This window comes from Microtus oregoni, unplaced genomic scaffold (assembly GCF_018167655.1).
Source record: "Microtus oregoni isolate MIOR12 unplaced genomic scaffold, Mior012 000003F_ref0000135, whole genome shotgun sequence".
In the NCBI taxonomy this organism is placed as follows: Eukaryota; Metazoa; Chordata; class Mammalia; order Rodentia; family Cricetidae; genus Microtus; species Microtus oregoni.
In genome coordinates, this window is record NW_024543062.1 from 56044446 (window position 1) to 56062209 (window position 17764).

A 17764-nucleotide genomic window follows, 5' to 3' on the forward strand; every position below is an offset into this window, starting at 1 on the left:
CAATCCCTTCCATTCTTAAAATGTCTAATATACATGCTGTGACCATCATATGGAGAAACATGAGCAAGATGACCACACCCCTTCATAGACTGTTTTCAGCAAGCAACTGCAACTAAAACAAGGAACACCCACAACTGGGCTTTTCCTAGCACCGAGAATGCCATTAGAAGCGCACAATTCCCATGGTCTCCATTTGGGAGATGAGAGCAGTAGAGGTTCCAGAAGACCTGGGGAATTACTCAAAGCCATAGCATGGGGTAAAGAGCAAAGAAGGAACTGCAACCTAGGTCTCCTAATGGCAGCACGTGATGAGAATGAAAACCTTAGCAAGCGAGCAGGGCTACCATGACAGGCAAAGCCTATATGCCCAGAAACAGTGGTGCAACCTTTGTAACCTTTAAAAAAAACTGTCCTCAGAATCTGCAACTAAAGTGTGGTCTTCCTACAGGCTCATGGGAATCAGGAAGCAAACTTGGACACTCACGGATAGTTTGAAGCTTAGATGGTAATCCAGAGGTTTTCTAGAATAGTCTTCCCTTTATGGATGACAGTTTTGAGAAAAAGAGATGAAATGTTTTATATCTCATCATAAAATCCAACTTCCAGGCTCTCTGACCTCCACTTCAACACCACAGCACATGGGTTCCTCCTTCTCACGTGTCTCGTTAGTGTTGCTAAGTTAGCAACAGTTATACCTGCAAGCCCAAGCTCACAATATGTGTGCTGGATAATCTTGATGGCCAAGTTGGTGAGACAGAGAAGTCACCATGGAAACAAGCCTCTGGGTGTCCACGGCTCTGCTTCCTGACCGTGGGTGCCCTGTGACCCGCTGCCTCACGCTCCTGCTACCATGACTTCCCACCATAATGAACTGCACCCTCAAACTGTGAGACAAAAAAAAAACCTCTTTCTTTACTTAGGTTGCTTTTGTCGGGCATTAGGTCTCAGCAACATGGAAAGTAACCAACACAATATTAAACTGGCCTGTGTGTCTGAGATGAGCGGATAAACATGTGACTCATACACACACACACACACACACACACACACACACACGTTTATTCAGTAATAATGAAGGATGAAATTATGTCAATTGCGAGAAAATATAGTAGAACTTATCATGTTGAGTGAAATTAACCACACTCAGATACGTGGAATCCAGATTTAAATATACATGAAAGTTTAAAGGAGATTATTTGGAAAGAGGAAAGGGAAGAGGGTACAAAAGAAATGGGAGAGGAGAATATTAATAAAGTACAAAAAGTCATTAGTGAAACTTGTTGATTTGCTCAATGAATATATGTTGCAGTGCTTTAATATTAAACACTCCCACAGGCTCATGTATTTAACAGGTGGTCCCCAGCTGGTGGCACAGCTTTGAGAGGTTGAGAGGAGTAGGAACCTTGCTGCAGCAAGTGTGACTGGGGATTAACCTTGTGAGCAATAGCCCAACCAAACTCTGGCTTGACATTCTCTGCTTCTTGGTTGATATCATATTGTGAGCAATTGTAGACACTGCCCAGCTGCAGCTTTGAGTAAGTGCCACGGACTGTGTGCTCCTAAACTGTGAGCCAACACAAACCCTCCTCCCTCATGTTTACGTTACAAGTATTTTGTCACAGTGGTTAAGTAACTAGTACATATGCTAATTTAAATTATAGCACTGTATATGAGAAGCACTGAGAAGTTTCAATTTTTGTGTTTATAAGGTGTGTGTTTTCTTGTGTTTGTGTACAGCTGAGCTCAGTTGTGTGGGTGCATGTGGTGGGTCAGAGGTTGACTTCAGGTGTCTTCCTTTATTGCTCTCAATTTTTGAGAAATCATCACTCACTGAGTCTGAAGTTCAGTGTTTTGGCTAGACTGGGACTCACCAGAACCCCAGCACTGGGGTTACAGGCACCACACCTGACTTTTTAATGATTATGAAGATCAGAACTCAGACCCTGGTGTTTGCATGATAAGTATTTTATTAACTGAGCCACTCTTCCAACCTTGAGAAGGTTTATTATCATTTTTAAATGATGTGTATTCATGTGTGTACTTGTGTCTTGTGTATATGTGTGTGTGTGTGTGTGTGTGTGTGTGCATGCACACATGAGTCCAGGTGCTGGCAGAGTCTAGAAGTCTAATCCCCCAAAGCTGGAGTAACAGGTGGCTGTGAGCTACCTGAGGAAGGTGCTAGGGACCCAACTTGGGTTCTCTGGAGAGCAGCACATATTCTTAGTCATCAAACCATCCATTTCCACAGCCCAAAGAAGTAGGTTTTGTTTTGTTTATAAATAAAAACAAATACCACATAAGAAAGGGACTGGCCTTAATACCTCCTTTAAATCAGAATTATCTGCACCTGCTTTGGGTATGGGTGACATTCTGAGGAGTAGGTTACCAGCCAGGGAAATTGCCATATTTGGAGATGCAATGTGTTCATTTGGAAGTGGGGTGACTGAATCTGCCTCCAACTAAGTTTTTGCGAAGGCTGAGTTCCTTCCCAATGAGCTCTTGAGGAGGGAGAACTCAATGCTAAGTGTCAGATGGGCAGAGAGTCACCGAAAGCATAATTCGCCTCCATCTGGGAGTTGACACAATCGAGTTACAGGCTGAGACTGTTTATCAAGGTGGCATGAAAGTCTCTCTTCAAATTCCACCTGCTTTTATAATCAAACAATAACATCTCCAGAGCATAGGTTTTTAGCTCTGTGAGAAACATATTGGAAATTGATTCAGTGCTTCTGGCTTGGCTGGGACAATGCTTCATAACCCGTTAACCTCTCGGCTCTCTCGGCCCCTCCCCCTTCTCAAAAAGCTTTTAGCTGCTCCAGGGTGGCAGAGCAAAGATAAAGGAAGCATCCTTTTATCTGATCCTGCACAAAATGAGTGGAGCCGACACTGCACTCGTGATAAGATGATGGCTAAACCATGCTTCTCTCATTCTACCTTGGGCTGATGAAAGAAATTAAGAATGACATTGATAAGTTATTTTCTTGGGCATTATCCACCTTCAAAACTTGAAGATTTTTGTTTAGAAGCACTAAAGTCTGGGTTCACATCTATTAATTACTTAAAAAGTGTCCAGTGGATTATTAGTAACAGTAAAAATGAAGACGTAAAGTTGAAAGGAGATAATGATGGGTGGGTATGATCCAGGTATATAACATAAATGTGGGAATTTTAAAGACTGAAAATGTTTTTAAAGGATTTTAAAATAAATATTTAATATCACCTATGTGATTGTCCAATAATGTCTGGATAACTACCATTAGAAAGTAAATGCCACACTTGTGTGCTCACAGACCTGCTAGGAAGTATTATGCGACAATTAAAAATAATGAGGTAGCTCAAGATGTAGCTCAGTGGAGACAGTGCTGGCTTGCCTAGCAGTCATAAAGCCGTGGGTTCGAGTCCATCCCCAGCACTGTATGGACTGGGTATAGGAGTTCGTGTCTGTAGTCCAGCACTCAGTAGGCAGAGGCAATAACGATCAAGATTTCAAGGTTCTCCTCAGCTCCACAACAAGCTTGAGGCCAGCCAGAGCTGCCTAAGACTCAGTCTCCAGAATGCATGAAACAGAACAATGACAAAACCCAAACAAATAAACACACAAAAGCCAAGGTAAATCCATATGGAGTCTTGTGGAGAAGTGTCTGGAATAAATTGATTTTTTAAGTTGTGCTGTAAAATATTGTTAAAGGTGCCAGATTGGCCCTGCACTACAATGGATTTCTTGAAAATTCTCTATTTGTCTTTCTGATGCACAACTACTGTTCAAGCCAAGAGCACCCTGTTTCTGTCTCTTTTCGTAGTCACGTGGCATCTCAATTTTTGCCTCTGTCTTTTGACAAAATCCTCACCTGATTGGTTTTAGTAGTTGTCTCTCGTCTCAAGCTAATGCTTTTCTCAAACACTGTAGACTTAACATCTATCTATCTATCTATCTATCTATCTATCTATCTATCTATCTATATTGCTAGGAATCCAGGTTGCCATTGACATGCCGTCTCTTTAGCTTGGTGTGGTGGTGGACAAGGGGCAGGCATGTGCATGACTGTGTGAACAGGGGTTGTATGTGTACATGTGCGCAGGCACAAGAGTGCCTGAGACCTCTCCACATGCATTCATTCATGTGCACACGATCAATCCAGTCATGCACGTGCATGTGCACACACACACATACACACACACAGACACACACACAAATACTCTCTCATACACAATCACACACATAAAGAAAATTCTACTCCTGAAAATTAGGGTTTCTCCGTTAATCCTGTATTTTTGGTTTGAGGAATACAATCTTGGAACTAACACAAAATAATGTGATAATAATTCAGACAGTAAGATTCACCATGAATAACTATGGATAAGAATATTCTATCAGGGCTTTGATACTATGGGGCAGGTGCTACTCTCCTGCTTCTTCTTCTCAATGTAAGCAAGGCCATGTGAAGAGCCTGTGGACTTTGCTGTCCTCCCACAAGCAAGGAAACAAGCACTGTTATAATAAGGTTGGCACGAAGCCAAGCCACTTTTCCTCTGCTGCGTGAGGAAGCTGCTGCATCCACTCTCTCTCACTTGAACCTGCTATCGAGTTACCTCCACAGTGACAATCATCCATCTTATGCTTCCTCTGTCACTCCTGCCCCCACTTAACTGCACCCTGGGCTGTGGACTAGGTTAGATGCCGTATGGAGGATGAAGCAGGTACAAGGACCAGTCTGTGTCCCAGAGAGGTAAAATGGACCTTGTCCAAGCTGGTCCCACTTCACTGTGTTTGGCTTAGCATAGCTGGGTCTCACAGTTAAGCTTTATGGTAGAAGTAAGATGATGAAAAAAAAAAAAAAACCAACCCAAACCTTTTCTGTCCCTTATGTAAGGTGGGCCTTAGAGCTGTTTTTCTTCCTCACCTCACCATTTGCCCAAACAAGTACTTTGATTGCCTCAGACCTATAGCCCCCAAGAACTGCTCTTAACTAGGGATAAACGTTTGCCTGAGTGCTTGTTGTAATGCAAATATCCGATATGAGAAAGTCCTGATTAGTCTGTTTCTATAGTGATGTAACTTATCTTTCTATACTAGCTGAAGTCTAGGAGAAGACAGGAATAAGAATGTGAGACACCCTGGGGAAATGGAAATGCACAGGTGGATGGAGGTAAGGCACTCAAAGGGACCTCTGATCACCGTGCCCCTCACCCCTATTCTGTAAGTCAGGCCAGGCTGGGCAAGAAGGGAAGAAGAGGTAACATATTGGGCTAGGATAATCCCTTTGAGGCAATATCAGTTCTTGGGATAGCAAGGAGAATTCTCTGAACATAATATTTCTACCATCCCTCTAAGGATCAGGGCACATGATGGAAGAGGAATTGGAAAGAACATAAGAACCAGAAAATAGGGAGAAAGTCTGTGAAATGCTGTCTTCTGGGCATGGCACAGCCATTACTAACACAATGTCACAGCTGCAGCTGCCTGCACTGGGCCTGTTCAAGGCAGTCACGGATGGGGGAGGGGCTTATGGAGCTCTTCTCCTCCCAGATGAACTACTGGATACTGATGGGTACCGGAGGAAGGACAGCCATTGTGTTTAATTGTATACCCAGCAGGCAGTCCATCAGCTATAATGGCTAGTTCCCAACCTATAGTTCTACAGAAGACCTTGGTCTGAATCAGTGGTCGGAAAACAAAGCAAAAAGACATGAAGGGAGGATAGGGTTGACAGGGGTGTGAAGGAGATAAGAGAGAGTATAGAGGGTGAGAGCAACCAGAACCTCTTAGGTACATGTATGAAACTGTTAAATAGCAAATTTAATAAACATTAGACTAAGTGTAAGCTGCAAGGCAACACATTATAGCTGTCTGGGGAAAGCTGGGTGGTTAGAGTGGGACCATGTCCTTTGTTTTGCCATGCTCTGGGATTGTCAAGTCTCTACAGAAGAGACTAGAAACACAGAAACAGAGCTAGGCAGTTGGAGAGATGAGATAGGGCTCATTCACCTGTCAGCCCCCAAAGTGTTTACTCACAAGGTTACTAGATAGCTGTTTGTTCTAGGTCCTGTATTTTTGTGGGTAGTGCTAGATTCTGTATAACTTCTTTCTCAAAATCCTCAAAGATCTGTCTGTCTGTCTGTCTGTCTCTCTCATTCTCTCTCTCTCTCTCTGGAATTACTAAACCTCCTGTTTCAACTCGGGGAATTTTCAAACACTTGTATTACTTTAAGTTAGTTAGTTCTTACATCTACTTATTTGCATGCATTGTGTATGTACAGGCATGCACAGCACATGTGTGGTAAGCTTGTAGAATTCTGCTTACTCATTCCATTGTGAGACCCAGATACTGAACTTGAGCCATCAGATCTGGGGGCAAGTGCCAATTCCCACCTTGCAACCATGGGAATTATTTCTGAAGTTCATTGTTGGCTGAGATTTTCTTTCTTTGTGTGTGCTTGTGGACCTGTGTGTGTTCACATTGCGGTGCATATGTTTAGTTTAATAACTTTCATTAAACTAAGTAGGCTAGGCTGGCTTTTTACTGAGCCCAGAGATCTATACATCCCCCCACTTTCCCAGTGCTGAGATCAGAAGCATGCACCACCACACCTAGCTTCTTTTCTTTGGTTCTGGAGATGAAATCCAGGTCCGCATGCTTGCAAAGCACCTTCATCAATTGAACTACCTATCCCCACTGGATGATAATTTCAGTACGAGAGAACAGTATTTCAGTTCTTTTAAAGTGTTTAACACTAGTAGACAATTAGGATAATGTATAGGATCAGTCCATGGTAGTTAAAAAGCAGAAAAGAAAATCATCTATGCTAGTACTGCTAGTAAAGTAGGCTAGCCATTTTCTTGCTGCTCATTAACACAGAAGTCTGTGTTATAAAAATAATTTATAAGGATTATCTTTTAAAAATAAAATTTAGTGCCATTATTTTACTTCATTCACAATTTTTTACATGAATTTTCACTTTATTTGTGCATATGCATGCATGTCTATGTGAGTGTATCCTCACAGAAGAGTGGTGCTCAGGAAAGCAGGAAGGAGTCAGATTTCCTGCAGCTGGAATTACAGGGAGATCTGAGCTGTCCAATGTGGGTGCTGGGAATTGAACTCAGGTCCTCGATGAGAGCAGTATGTACTCTTAGTCACTGGGCTGTTGCTCCAGCCCCTTAATTTATAATTATTGCATATCGATCTGGATCCAGTTTAGTTAAGAATATTTTGTTTTATAATTAACTCTCGCCACTCTGATCAAAACAACACAATCACCTGAGCCACAGAAACACACAAACTTTCCAGTTATAACTTCTTTGTTTGAAAAGGTGTTAGCTGACATATTTTCTTTTGAAGAGACACATACTTAGATTTGTTCAGGCACTGTTACTGAAAATATTATATTATGGCTATAAAATATTGCAAAATGTATGATAATACTGTGCTTAGGATCTTCAGGGTGGAAAATAAATATTCTCAGTCCCTCTGATGGGATACAGATAGAGTAGTAAACATTAGTGACTCTCATCTTGTCCCAGGTGGGAAGAACCTTTAAAACGTTCCTACTGATAACTAGCTCAGAACTGGCATCAATCTTTGTCTCTCTGCCACTTCAAACAACAGAAGCTGGGAGGAAGGCGTGCACTTTTCCAGCACCCTCTGCAACTAGGGTTAGCTGTGTGATCCATTTCTCAGCGACACTGTATTTGAGAGAGCCTGCTGGGGACCTGGAAGTGACACCCTTCCTCAGACTTTCGTCTCAGTGGAAATGCCTAGAGAGGCAGGACTCAGTTTTCAGCTCAAGGTAAGAGGTTTGAAAACAGGAAGCCTACAAGGTATTGTTGGCAGTATTGTTGACATCACTAAAGTGCCATATGCCTCTCTTCCTGTTTGAGACAGGAATTCTCTAACGGATGACTTTATTACTTGGGGGATTAGGTTAGGATCTGCTGCTGCTGCTGCTGCTGCTGTCTTCTTGAGTCCACAGCATTTTATCTGCAGAGCTGCTGACTGTGAAGAAGGGTCTATGGTGATCTGATGACCCAGGCAACTCGTCAGAAGCACAGTTAGGTGACTCCCATCAATGTTCTAAAGCATCGTCATCCAGCAGATGCCAAGAAAGGGGCTATCTGTGCAGAATCTGCAGCTACAGAGCCCTGGAAGGTTGGCTACTAAGACAGAGGGACTGGATTTTATGTTGTTCTAATTACAGCTGAAGATGCCAACATACAAAACGGTGGCGATCTAAGAGGAACTGTAAATCTACTAAAAATACTTACACTAACTGTAGTTCTCCAGCAAAAACCCAGCCTCTAACATTACATGTGAGTGCATACATCTGTGTTTGTGTTGTTACGGCTGCTTCTTTCTCCTGTGGTTTGCTTCTTTTCTTAAGTTGTTCTTTTAAGACTCCGTCTTATATAATGCAGGTTGACCTTGAAGTCACTACATAGCAAAGGATAACCTTGAATACAGTACCATGCTTGGTTTATGTGATGCTAGAGATGTCTACTAGACTTCCCAACTGAACTGCACTCCCGGTCCTTCTTCACTCAATTTAAATTTTGCAGTGATGCGGCCTGAACCTCAGGCTTTGAGCACACTGGCACATGCTCTGCCACAGAACTGCATCTTTGGCCTGCTGTGTATTTATTTATTTTTTTTTATTTCTTTTACAGGCACAAGAACTTCATTACCGGGAAAAGGGAGATTCAGCAAGGCTTTGCAGACTACCATGCTTGAAGACTGCTAAGTCATATTTAACTTGCATATTAGCTAACTGTGCCGAACTGGTACCAATTAAATCCATTCACACTGACAACCATAATAAAAGGATGTCTTGGAATAATAATCCAATTCAGACTACACTCATTCAGCTGTTTGTGAAGACTTTTGTATTCCTAATTGCCAATGAAAAGAATAATAATTGTGTGCTGGTCTCATTAAGCTGACTGGGTACAACAACACTCCGAGACACACTGTAAATTATAGTTTGCTGAAGACGGCTGGGGAGACTGGAAAAATGGGGCATTCAGAGCTGGCGGTGCTGGGAGCTGGCTGTTCAGGGCATCCCAGGGAAAGCAGTGGACATAGAGAATCTTGGACACTGGCCACCCTTTAAGGGAGTCATGCCTTAGGACTTAATATTCAGTGCTGACAGGATCTAGAATCACCTGGGAGTCCAAGGCTTTGAGCATGCTCATGGAGGATTAGTTGATTTTGTTGATGTAGAAAGATGTAACTTAGTTGTAGGCAGGAAGTTCCAGATGACAGAAACTGGAGACAGGAGTTAAGGAGCTGAGTGCCAGCATGCAGAAACTCACTGCTCTCCATTTGGGGGTGGAGACAATGGCATCTGCTGCTTCAGGCTCCTGCTAGAATGTCTTCGCCACCATGATGGGATGTATCTTCAAACCATGAGCCAGAATAAACCCCCTGCCCCTGAAGAGGCTTTTGTGGAGTGTTTTATCTCAGCAGTAAGAGAAACTAAGAAACTGGTATTGTCTGCTCCGTCTCTGTGTGATCTGGGGCCATCCATCCCATCACCCCATGCTGAGGTGACTAGCCAGCACACCTATGCTCACAGCTTCTGGAATCTCCTAATAACAGTGAATGCCACAAGTGTCCAAGGTGGTCTGGTGACTGGAAACTAGTTGCTTCCTCAGCCTCCTCACAAAGATCAAAGTCACAGAAATTCCTCCATCATGGTCTCCTCCCAGGTGCTGGACAGGGCACGTGAATCCCATTTCCTTGGGAACGCGTCTCCTTTCATGTCTGGGGTCATGCACAACTCTAAGACACACAACTGGGCTGGGTTTAGGGTTATAGCGCTCAGGGACTTGGGACTAGGGAGCTACCTGTTATTTTTCCTCCGACAGCAAAATCAGGCTTTCTGAATAGTTATAACTTTTTATTTATCAAAAAAGAGCCAACTAACAAATTGAAATTAATTCAGGTCTATCTATATTCAGGGTTTCAACAGAAATGATGAAAAACTGTGTTGAAGGTCTTGACATTCGAATTTTCTTTTTTTATTTGGGTCTTGTAATGATTAGTGTTAATTTTCAACTTTATAAAATCTAGAATCATCTGGGAAGACTGTCTCTGGTTGTGCCTGCGAGGGAGTATAATGATAAATTGATGTGGAAAAAGCCATTCCATGCTATGGGAGCACATCCTGCTCCTTCAGCCAATAGCCTTTAAGATACCAGCTCATTTGGTCATGGTCTCTGAAGGCTATTGGAGCAGAATGTGCTCCCGCAGCAATTCCACAGGCAGATGGCCCTAGACTGTATAAATGAAGAAATGGAGATGGGGAACAGGTATACAACAATCACTCACATCTTTGGAGGTAATGCGACCAACTGCTTCTGGGCCCTGCTGCTGTGACACCCCAACAGGGATGGACTGCGCCTCTGAACTGTGAACTGTATAAATGAACCCTTTCCCTCATAAGTTGCTTTTGTCGGAATATTTTATCATAGCAGCAGGTAAGAAACTAAGACAGTTTTATATGGGAAACATCCAAATGTTTAAAACATGTTCCATTTCAGAAAGCAACCACCGTATATTTTCAATCAGTAGACCCTTGTAAGAGTTGCTTTTTGAAACCACTCTAGAAGGTAATATTCTATAAGTTGATTCTCTCCTTAGAAAAAAGTCATTTGTCCCCACTGTCACTTCCATTTATATAACAGAAGCACATACTCCTCCACAGTTCACACTCTACACCTTTACAAACAACCATGTTTTCCTCACAGGTGTGGTTCTGGGACCCTGAGCTTCACTGTTTTTGCTTTGCTTTCCTTTTGTGGTACTGGGGATCAAACCTTGGACCTTGTGAATGCCAAGCAAGGACTCCATCAATTGAGCTAGCCCAAGCCCACCATAGCATGTGTGACAATTAATACTACCAACTTGACAGTTTCTAGGGTCACCAAAGAGACAAGCTTCTGAGCCTGCCTGAGAGGGACTACCCAGATCAGCCTAACCTCTGTATGAGAGATTATCTACGTTAGGGTGAGGTGAGAAGACCCTTAAAAGGGGCAGCACCATCCCATGGTGGGGTCCCAGACTGAATAAAATGGAGAAAGTGGGCTGAACACCAGCATCCATCTCTCTGCTTCCTGACTGTGGATGCCACGTGACCAGCTCCTACCATGCTCCTACCACCATGTCTTCCCCACCATGATGGATTGTGCCCTCAACTGTGACCCCAAACAAAACCTTCCTCCCTGAAGTGGCTTTTGTCAGGTGTCTTGTCACAGCGTGAGAACATGACTAACTTAATACCTGACCTTTCTGAGGGAAATGTACACCTCTCATCCTATAGAGCAGTGCTTCTCAGCCTTCCTAAGGCTGCAACCCTTTAATACAGTTCCTCATGTCATGGTGACCCCAACCACAAAATTATGTTCATTGCTACTTCATAACCGTAATTTTGCTACTGTTGAGAATCATAATGGAAATACCCGTGTTTTTTGGTAGTCTTAGGCAACCTCTGTGAAAGCATCTTTTATGCCCCCAAGGTTGTAAACCACTGTGACAGAGGGAGGCGTGAGAGACAGACTCAAGTGATGCACCAAGAGAACATATCGAAGGGAAAGACCATCAAGCAACACATGGATGCTTACCTATCGCGTGGCTCTGAAGCATGGAGTCAGCAACTCTGTCTTCTTCATCCTCTCGTAAATCTTCATGGACTTCTGCCCCCTGCAGCAAGAAGACACTAGAAGTTCTTATTCGTTACTCTCCAAAGATGTTTTGCAGTCCTCACAATAATGACCCGTTCTGTAATAAGCACATTGGTGTAACTGAATGTATACAATTATGTGGGAATATAAATGTGTGTGTTTACTTTATTCTACTTTGTCTTCATCATCTGACTTCATTACAGGTTTTAATTAAGAGAGCCCATTTCCAGAACTACAACCCCAGCTTTGAACGACAGGACTACTTACAGGGTGCCTGATTCTAGGCATGATTTCAAGATTAACTGCTTTGGTTTTAAAACTTTATAATGGAGCCATTCACACCAGGGTATTAGGAAACATTAAAGTCTAAGGAGCTATAACTCCTTCGGAGTCACAGACTTTTGCCATAAGTTATTTTAATAAGAACATGGGACTATGCTTGAATCATATTTAGGTCTCATGACCCTTTCCTAGACTGAAAGAAATAACTCTCTAAGAAAGTGTCCTTTTCTTCCATTCTTCCCGGAATGGAAAGAGGAGAACGGAGATGTATGCTCAGGGAACTACATTACCAAGACACATTTCTAAGTCTCATGTTAAAAACATTTCTTCCTGTCTGGGCATGCTGCTCAGTTGGTGGAAGTCCTGCCTAGCAAGCCCTGGGTTCAACTCTAGCTCCACACAAGCCTGGGATGATGGCACACTCCTAAAATCCTAGCCCTCACAAGGTGAAGGCAAGACAATAAACGCTCAAGGTCATCCTTAGCTATATAATTATTTTGAGCTCAGCCTGAGTTGCAGGTGATCTTGTGTAGCACGATGGACGAAAATCCAGAGACAGAAATTGAGGTTCAATCTGAAGGTCAGAAAAGCAAAACAGTCAACCACAGGCTCTTAACTCTACCTGAGTCTGAAATGGCGAGCCTGCCTTTAACAATCCTCAGAATGATACTGTGTCTCAGAGCTGTATCCTCCTGGCTTATATTCCTCTTTAGTGCTGGGATTAGAGATGTACACCACCAGCACTCGGTTTCTCTGGCAAACCAGTGTGACTTCTGAGATTTAAGGTGTATGCCACCACTGCCTGTTCTGTAAGGCTGATCAGTATTCTCTGACCTTAAGGCAAAATTTATTTATTAAATAAAATACAAATGAAATATCACTACAATCCTGTCTCGGCTTTCCCCCTTTAAGCTGGAATACTGTAGCTTTGCCTGGTGAAGCTTTAAAAGGAACATCAGAGAGAATGTCATGAAGTCTTGGTGTCTTATAGATGGGATTCTGAGGGATAGAAAGTTTCTCTGAACTTGCCCCATGCATGTGGAGAGGTACCACTGGGAGGAACACTTAAACACTGCATTTCTAATCTACTAGTGGGACATCAACGACACAGATCATAAAAGGGCTGACTGGGCTGGGGAGCTGAACTACTCAGTAAAGTGCTTGCCACACAGGCAACATGGCTTGAGTTTGCCCCTAAGTCCTCATGTAAAAAAGTCATGGGTGGTATTATGGGCTTTTAATTCTTGTAATTCCAGCACTGGGAAAGTGGAAACATGCAGATCCCTGTGGGATCATGTGCGCAGTCACCCTTTGCCAGTGAGAGAGCCTGTCTCAAAAACAATCTAATGTGAATGCTGATGAGGAGAGAAAACTAAGGTTGATCGCCAGCCTTTGGAGTATGCTCACACACAGATGCATGCAGTCCTCCTCCCCACAACAGACAAATAAACAAAGCCAGCCAACACCTACACTACCGGTGCCAGCCACTCTGCAAAGATGTTACACACAAGCCTGATGTGCTTGACCTAATGCTAGGGAATGGTGCAGCCACCCACCATAAAGATGCACCCTGAGGCAGTAGGGATGATACATCATCATCCAAATGGAGGATAGAGATTTGAACAGAGAAAGCCTGACTAGAGGCTGGCATTCATTTACAGGGAACCATGATTCTTAGATTTCTATTCCATTACATCTGTGTGGACATGGTCTCAATATCAAGACAGTTTAGGTCAACCTTCACAAAAGCTTCTGCAGAATATATTACATCTGGTCCCTTGGGCAGCCGACCACAGCAGCGTGAACTGTGTGATTCTTTCAGAAGCTCAGGGGCTCAGGGTGACTGTGAGGCCACCACCGCTTTATACCAAATGGTGTCATCTGTCTGCATGCTGACCTGGGGGCTAGATTTAACTTCCAACTTTTTACCTCCTAGTTGTTCACACTTAATGGGATAAAAACAATTACTGATGCTTCATGACTGTGCTACATGTGGCTCTAGCCGCACCCAAGGCCCTGGCCCTGTGATTAGGCCCAAAGGTCCTTCAATTCCTAGGCTTATTGATCTATAGAGGGGAGAAGAGCCAAGGGGTGAGAATAGGGCTGTGGGTTTGAAAGGAGTCCTTGTAAAAGCACAAACTGAGGAAGGGCCAGCATCTGAGAAGGGCTCATTCTCAGCTCTACTTATCTACACACAGAGATTCTAATGCACACTGAGGATGTATTTCTTAAAACTCTTTGCCTATGCAAGTCAGGGGCACACTTTATTTTGGCATCAGAGTCTTTTCCTAATTATATTTTCATAGGCTTCAGTTTAAATTAATTTCCATTCCTGATCACGCAGCAGGTGGGATGTGGGAACATCCCTGGGAGGTGAGAAAACTCTAGGTTAAGATGGGAAATTTGCCAAAGATAGTGCAGGGTGGCTTTTGACCAACAACTGTGCTTTAAATATGGGTTTCTTCTGTGTGTGTGTGTGTGTGTGTGTGTGTGTGTGTGTGTGTGCGTGCGCACACATACACGCACGTGTGCACTCATATGTGGAAGCACAAATGTGGTGAGTATGTGGAGGCCAGGGTCAACCTCAAGAGTCCAGGTGCCCTTCCTTGGGTACTGTCCACCTTCTTCTTTTTAAGACAGGGTCTCTCACTGGCCTGGAGCTCCTTGATTAGGCTAGGCTGGTTGGCCTGCTAGTGCTACCTTCTCAGTGCTAAGATTACAAGATCATGCTTCCATGCCTGGCACTTTTTGTGGGTTCTAGGAATTGAACTCAGGTCTTTGAGTAAGTTACTGACTGAGATAACCTTCTAGCCCCAAGTGTTGGCATCTTTGTCTTCTAAAGCTGAATCTTTAACTCATGTCCATCGTGGGGCTCAAGAGCTGCTTTAGAAATGAGCTTGCAGGATGAAAGCAGTAAATGTTACTGTCTCCATCATGACTAACTCAACTTCCACGAGGGCAGGAGGAAATGAGTTTGCAAAAGTCACAAGAGGCGAAAGCAATACGACAACCCACCCTTGACTGATAGACACATGTGATTTCACAATTAAACTATGTATTTGGGAAACTCCTCATTTGGAATTCTGTCCATCTTTCTTCTCTGAATGACTCTAACCTTAAGGGCTTCTGAAGTAAACAACATTTTTATACCACAACTCACTTGAGGGCTAAGAACAGTTCAGCAAGCAAAATCGCTTGCCACAAAAGTGTGACGGCCTGGGTTCAAATCTCTGGAATCCACATAAAAACCAGACATGTTCCTGTGGGGGTCTGTACTTCTAGTATTCTTGTGGGGAGATGGTTTTGGGGAGACAGGAGAATCCCCAGAAGCTCCTGGGATATGAACAACAAAGAAAACACCCTGCCTGAACCAAGGGAGAACATGTAGACTGACTCCCAGGTTTGTGGTGTGGCCTCCACATGCACCATAGTACAGATGGGGGTGGGGAGAGAGGAGGTGATAGAGACATCCCCAAAGCCCACGATTTTGGAAAGGAAAACGAGTGAGCAGATATTTTCGGGTAGCTCACTCCTTAGAAAAGTTAGCAAGTGGAAGGCAAATGTACAGGCTGCTTATTTGCATCAAAACAGCATTTAGAATGGAATCATTCAATTAAGGATGCTGAAATTATTACATTTTGCAGGACTTAATAAGATGATAACCATTTGTGTAATTATGGTACTATTTTCTGCTATTTCATCTCTGCGGTCCCATCTTAATGGGATGGTATTTGATGATATTTTATTAGCAGATGTGATTTTCTTCAGAAGAGATGACACTTGGGGAAAGAAAAATCCCATCATATAAATTAACACATGGGCATTAAAATGGCCATCTCTCTCCCATGCCCAGTGAAGGTGTGTGATCCCCTCAACTTTGTTAATGATTTTTATTTTTGTCTGGAGGTGTTAAATAAGAGCCTGGCACTCTCTTTCTTTAATACCGCTATTCAGAAAAACGATTTCAACACACAGGAAGGAAGCATTTGCAATTGACGGCAATCAGAGCACACCCAGGCTAGTCTTTCTAGGGGAGATCTCCCCCGCTTCATTTAAATACATAAAATCAGCTTAAGTACCAAGTAACATGGCCCCTGGTCTAAATTACATAAAAAATTAGAGCTAAGCGGACTACAAACGATGGCAGACGTGGGGACATAAGCCTTTAATTAAAGCTCTACAAAGCGAAAAGGACTTCTTTTGGAGAAGCATTGCTGGTACTTTTACACATTTTATCTTAACTATACTAAAAAGGAATATGCAGTTACTCGTGAGCTAAGTGGTTTGTGAAATAAAGGGATATGTTAAATATATAAAAAAATACACAGAAATAATCTCCTTTTATCATCCCCAGCGATTGTTTCTATTGCCAGCTTGACACAACCTAGAAGAGAGAGTCTCAGTGTGGGATTGTTAACACTGGGCTGGCCTGTGGGCATGTTGTTGGGGCACTGTCTTAACAAGGATAATTGATGGAGGAAGACCCTGCACACTGTGGGTAGTGCCATTCCTAAGGCAGGGGGTATGGGACTGTGTGAGAGTGGAGGGACTGAGCTGAGCACAAGCAGGCAACCAAGTGAGCTTGTGTGCATTAATTTATCTCTGCTCTTGATCATGGATGTGATATGACTAGCTGCCTGAAGTTCTTGCCTTGACATCCCTCCAAAACAGTGGATGGTAACTTGGAATTGTGAGCTACAATCAGCCCCTTCTCCCTTAGGTTGCTTCTGGCCAGGGTGTTTGATTACAGTGGTCGAAAGGAAATGAAGACAATCACTAAGCACGGAAATGGTTAAAATGTCGTGGGAACTCTCATGAATAATGTCATTTCACTGTTGGAGGAGTGAAGACACATGGTGCATTGTGATGGCAGGTTTTAGAGCCGGGCTTTTAAGGCTGAGGCCATGGCTCAGGAGTAGGTTACTTGCCTGCCGTGTGCGAGGCCCCAGATTCAATGCCATGGCTGGCAATAAGAGAAAAACGCTTGACTAAGAGTTTCCTTGACAATGAAGCAGCGTTTGGATTCACAGCAATGCTGTGACATCTATGGTGTTATCTGTCACTATTGTTTCCAACGAAACAGCTACTTTGAGAATATTTCTTTGCAACACACTTTAGCAAAAGACAAATTTACTTTGAGCCCCGGAGAAGAAGAATTCCCTTAAACTCTAAATTTTAAAACGTTCAAGGATATTCACAGTAATGAGCAATGGTCTAAGAATATGTTTCAGTTTGCATCTAATCTACATGGGATGATAATGCATAATAAATATGCTTCCTTTGCTACTTCTTACTATCTCAAAGGAGACCACAGCATGGTCTTTTTTGAACTTAGTAATTTTAGCCCAACTCGCAAGCAAACAGAAGGAACGAATACTAGCATTATACTTTCTATTTCTAAAGAATGAACTGGGGAGATGACTCATGGGTAAACGGGCCCGCTCCACAAGCATGAGAACCAGAGTTTGGATTCTCAGAAGCCACAAACACATAGACACAGTAGGCTGAATCTGCAAACCCAGTGTGCCTGTAATAATTATAGGAGGCAGAGACAGGGGAATTCCCACTAGCAGACAGGCTCGCTAGTCTAGACTATTCAACAGCAAACAAGAGACCCTGTCTCAGTCAAGATGAAAACTGGGGCCCCGCATCTGAACACACACACAGACACAGCTGGTCACCTGTCCAGGTTAATAATACTCCTTTTTATCGAAAGCCTTCTCGTATGACTAATTTCCTCTCTTGGCTAAGGAGGAAAATTAGCATATCCCATTTGATTCTGTATACTTGGGTTGGTTAGGTAAT

At 43.1% G+C, this 17764-nt stretch overlaps 1 protein-coding gene across 1 annotated transcript in view; it reads right to left on the minus strand.

The window, feature by feature from the left end:
* Nckap5 (NCK associated protein 5) overlaps window positions 1–17764 on the minus strand; it is a 769956-nt gene that overhangs the window by 60988 nt on the left and 691204 nt on the right. Inside the window, exon 14 of the mRNA XM_041648822.1 lies at window positions 11618–11696. Coding sequence (XP_041504756.1) covers window positions 11618–11696 — 79 coding nt within the window. The remainder of the gene's footprint in view (window positions 1–11617; window positions 11697–17764) is intronic.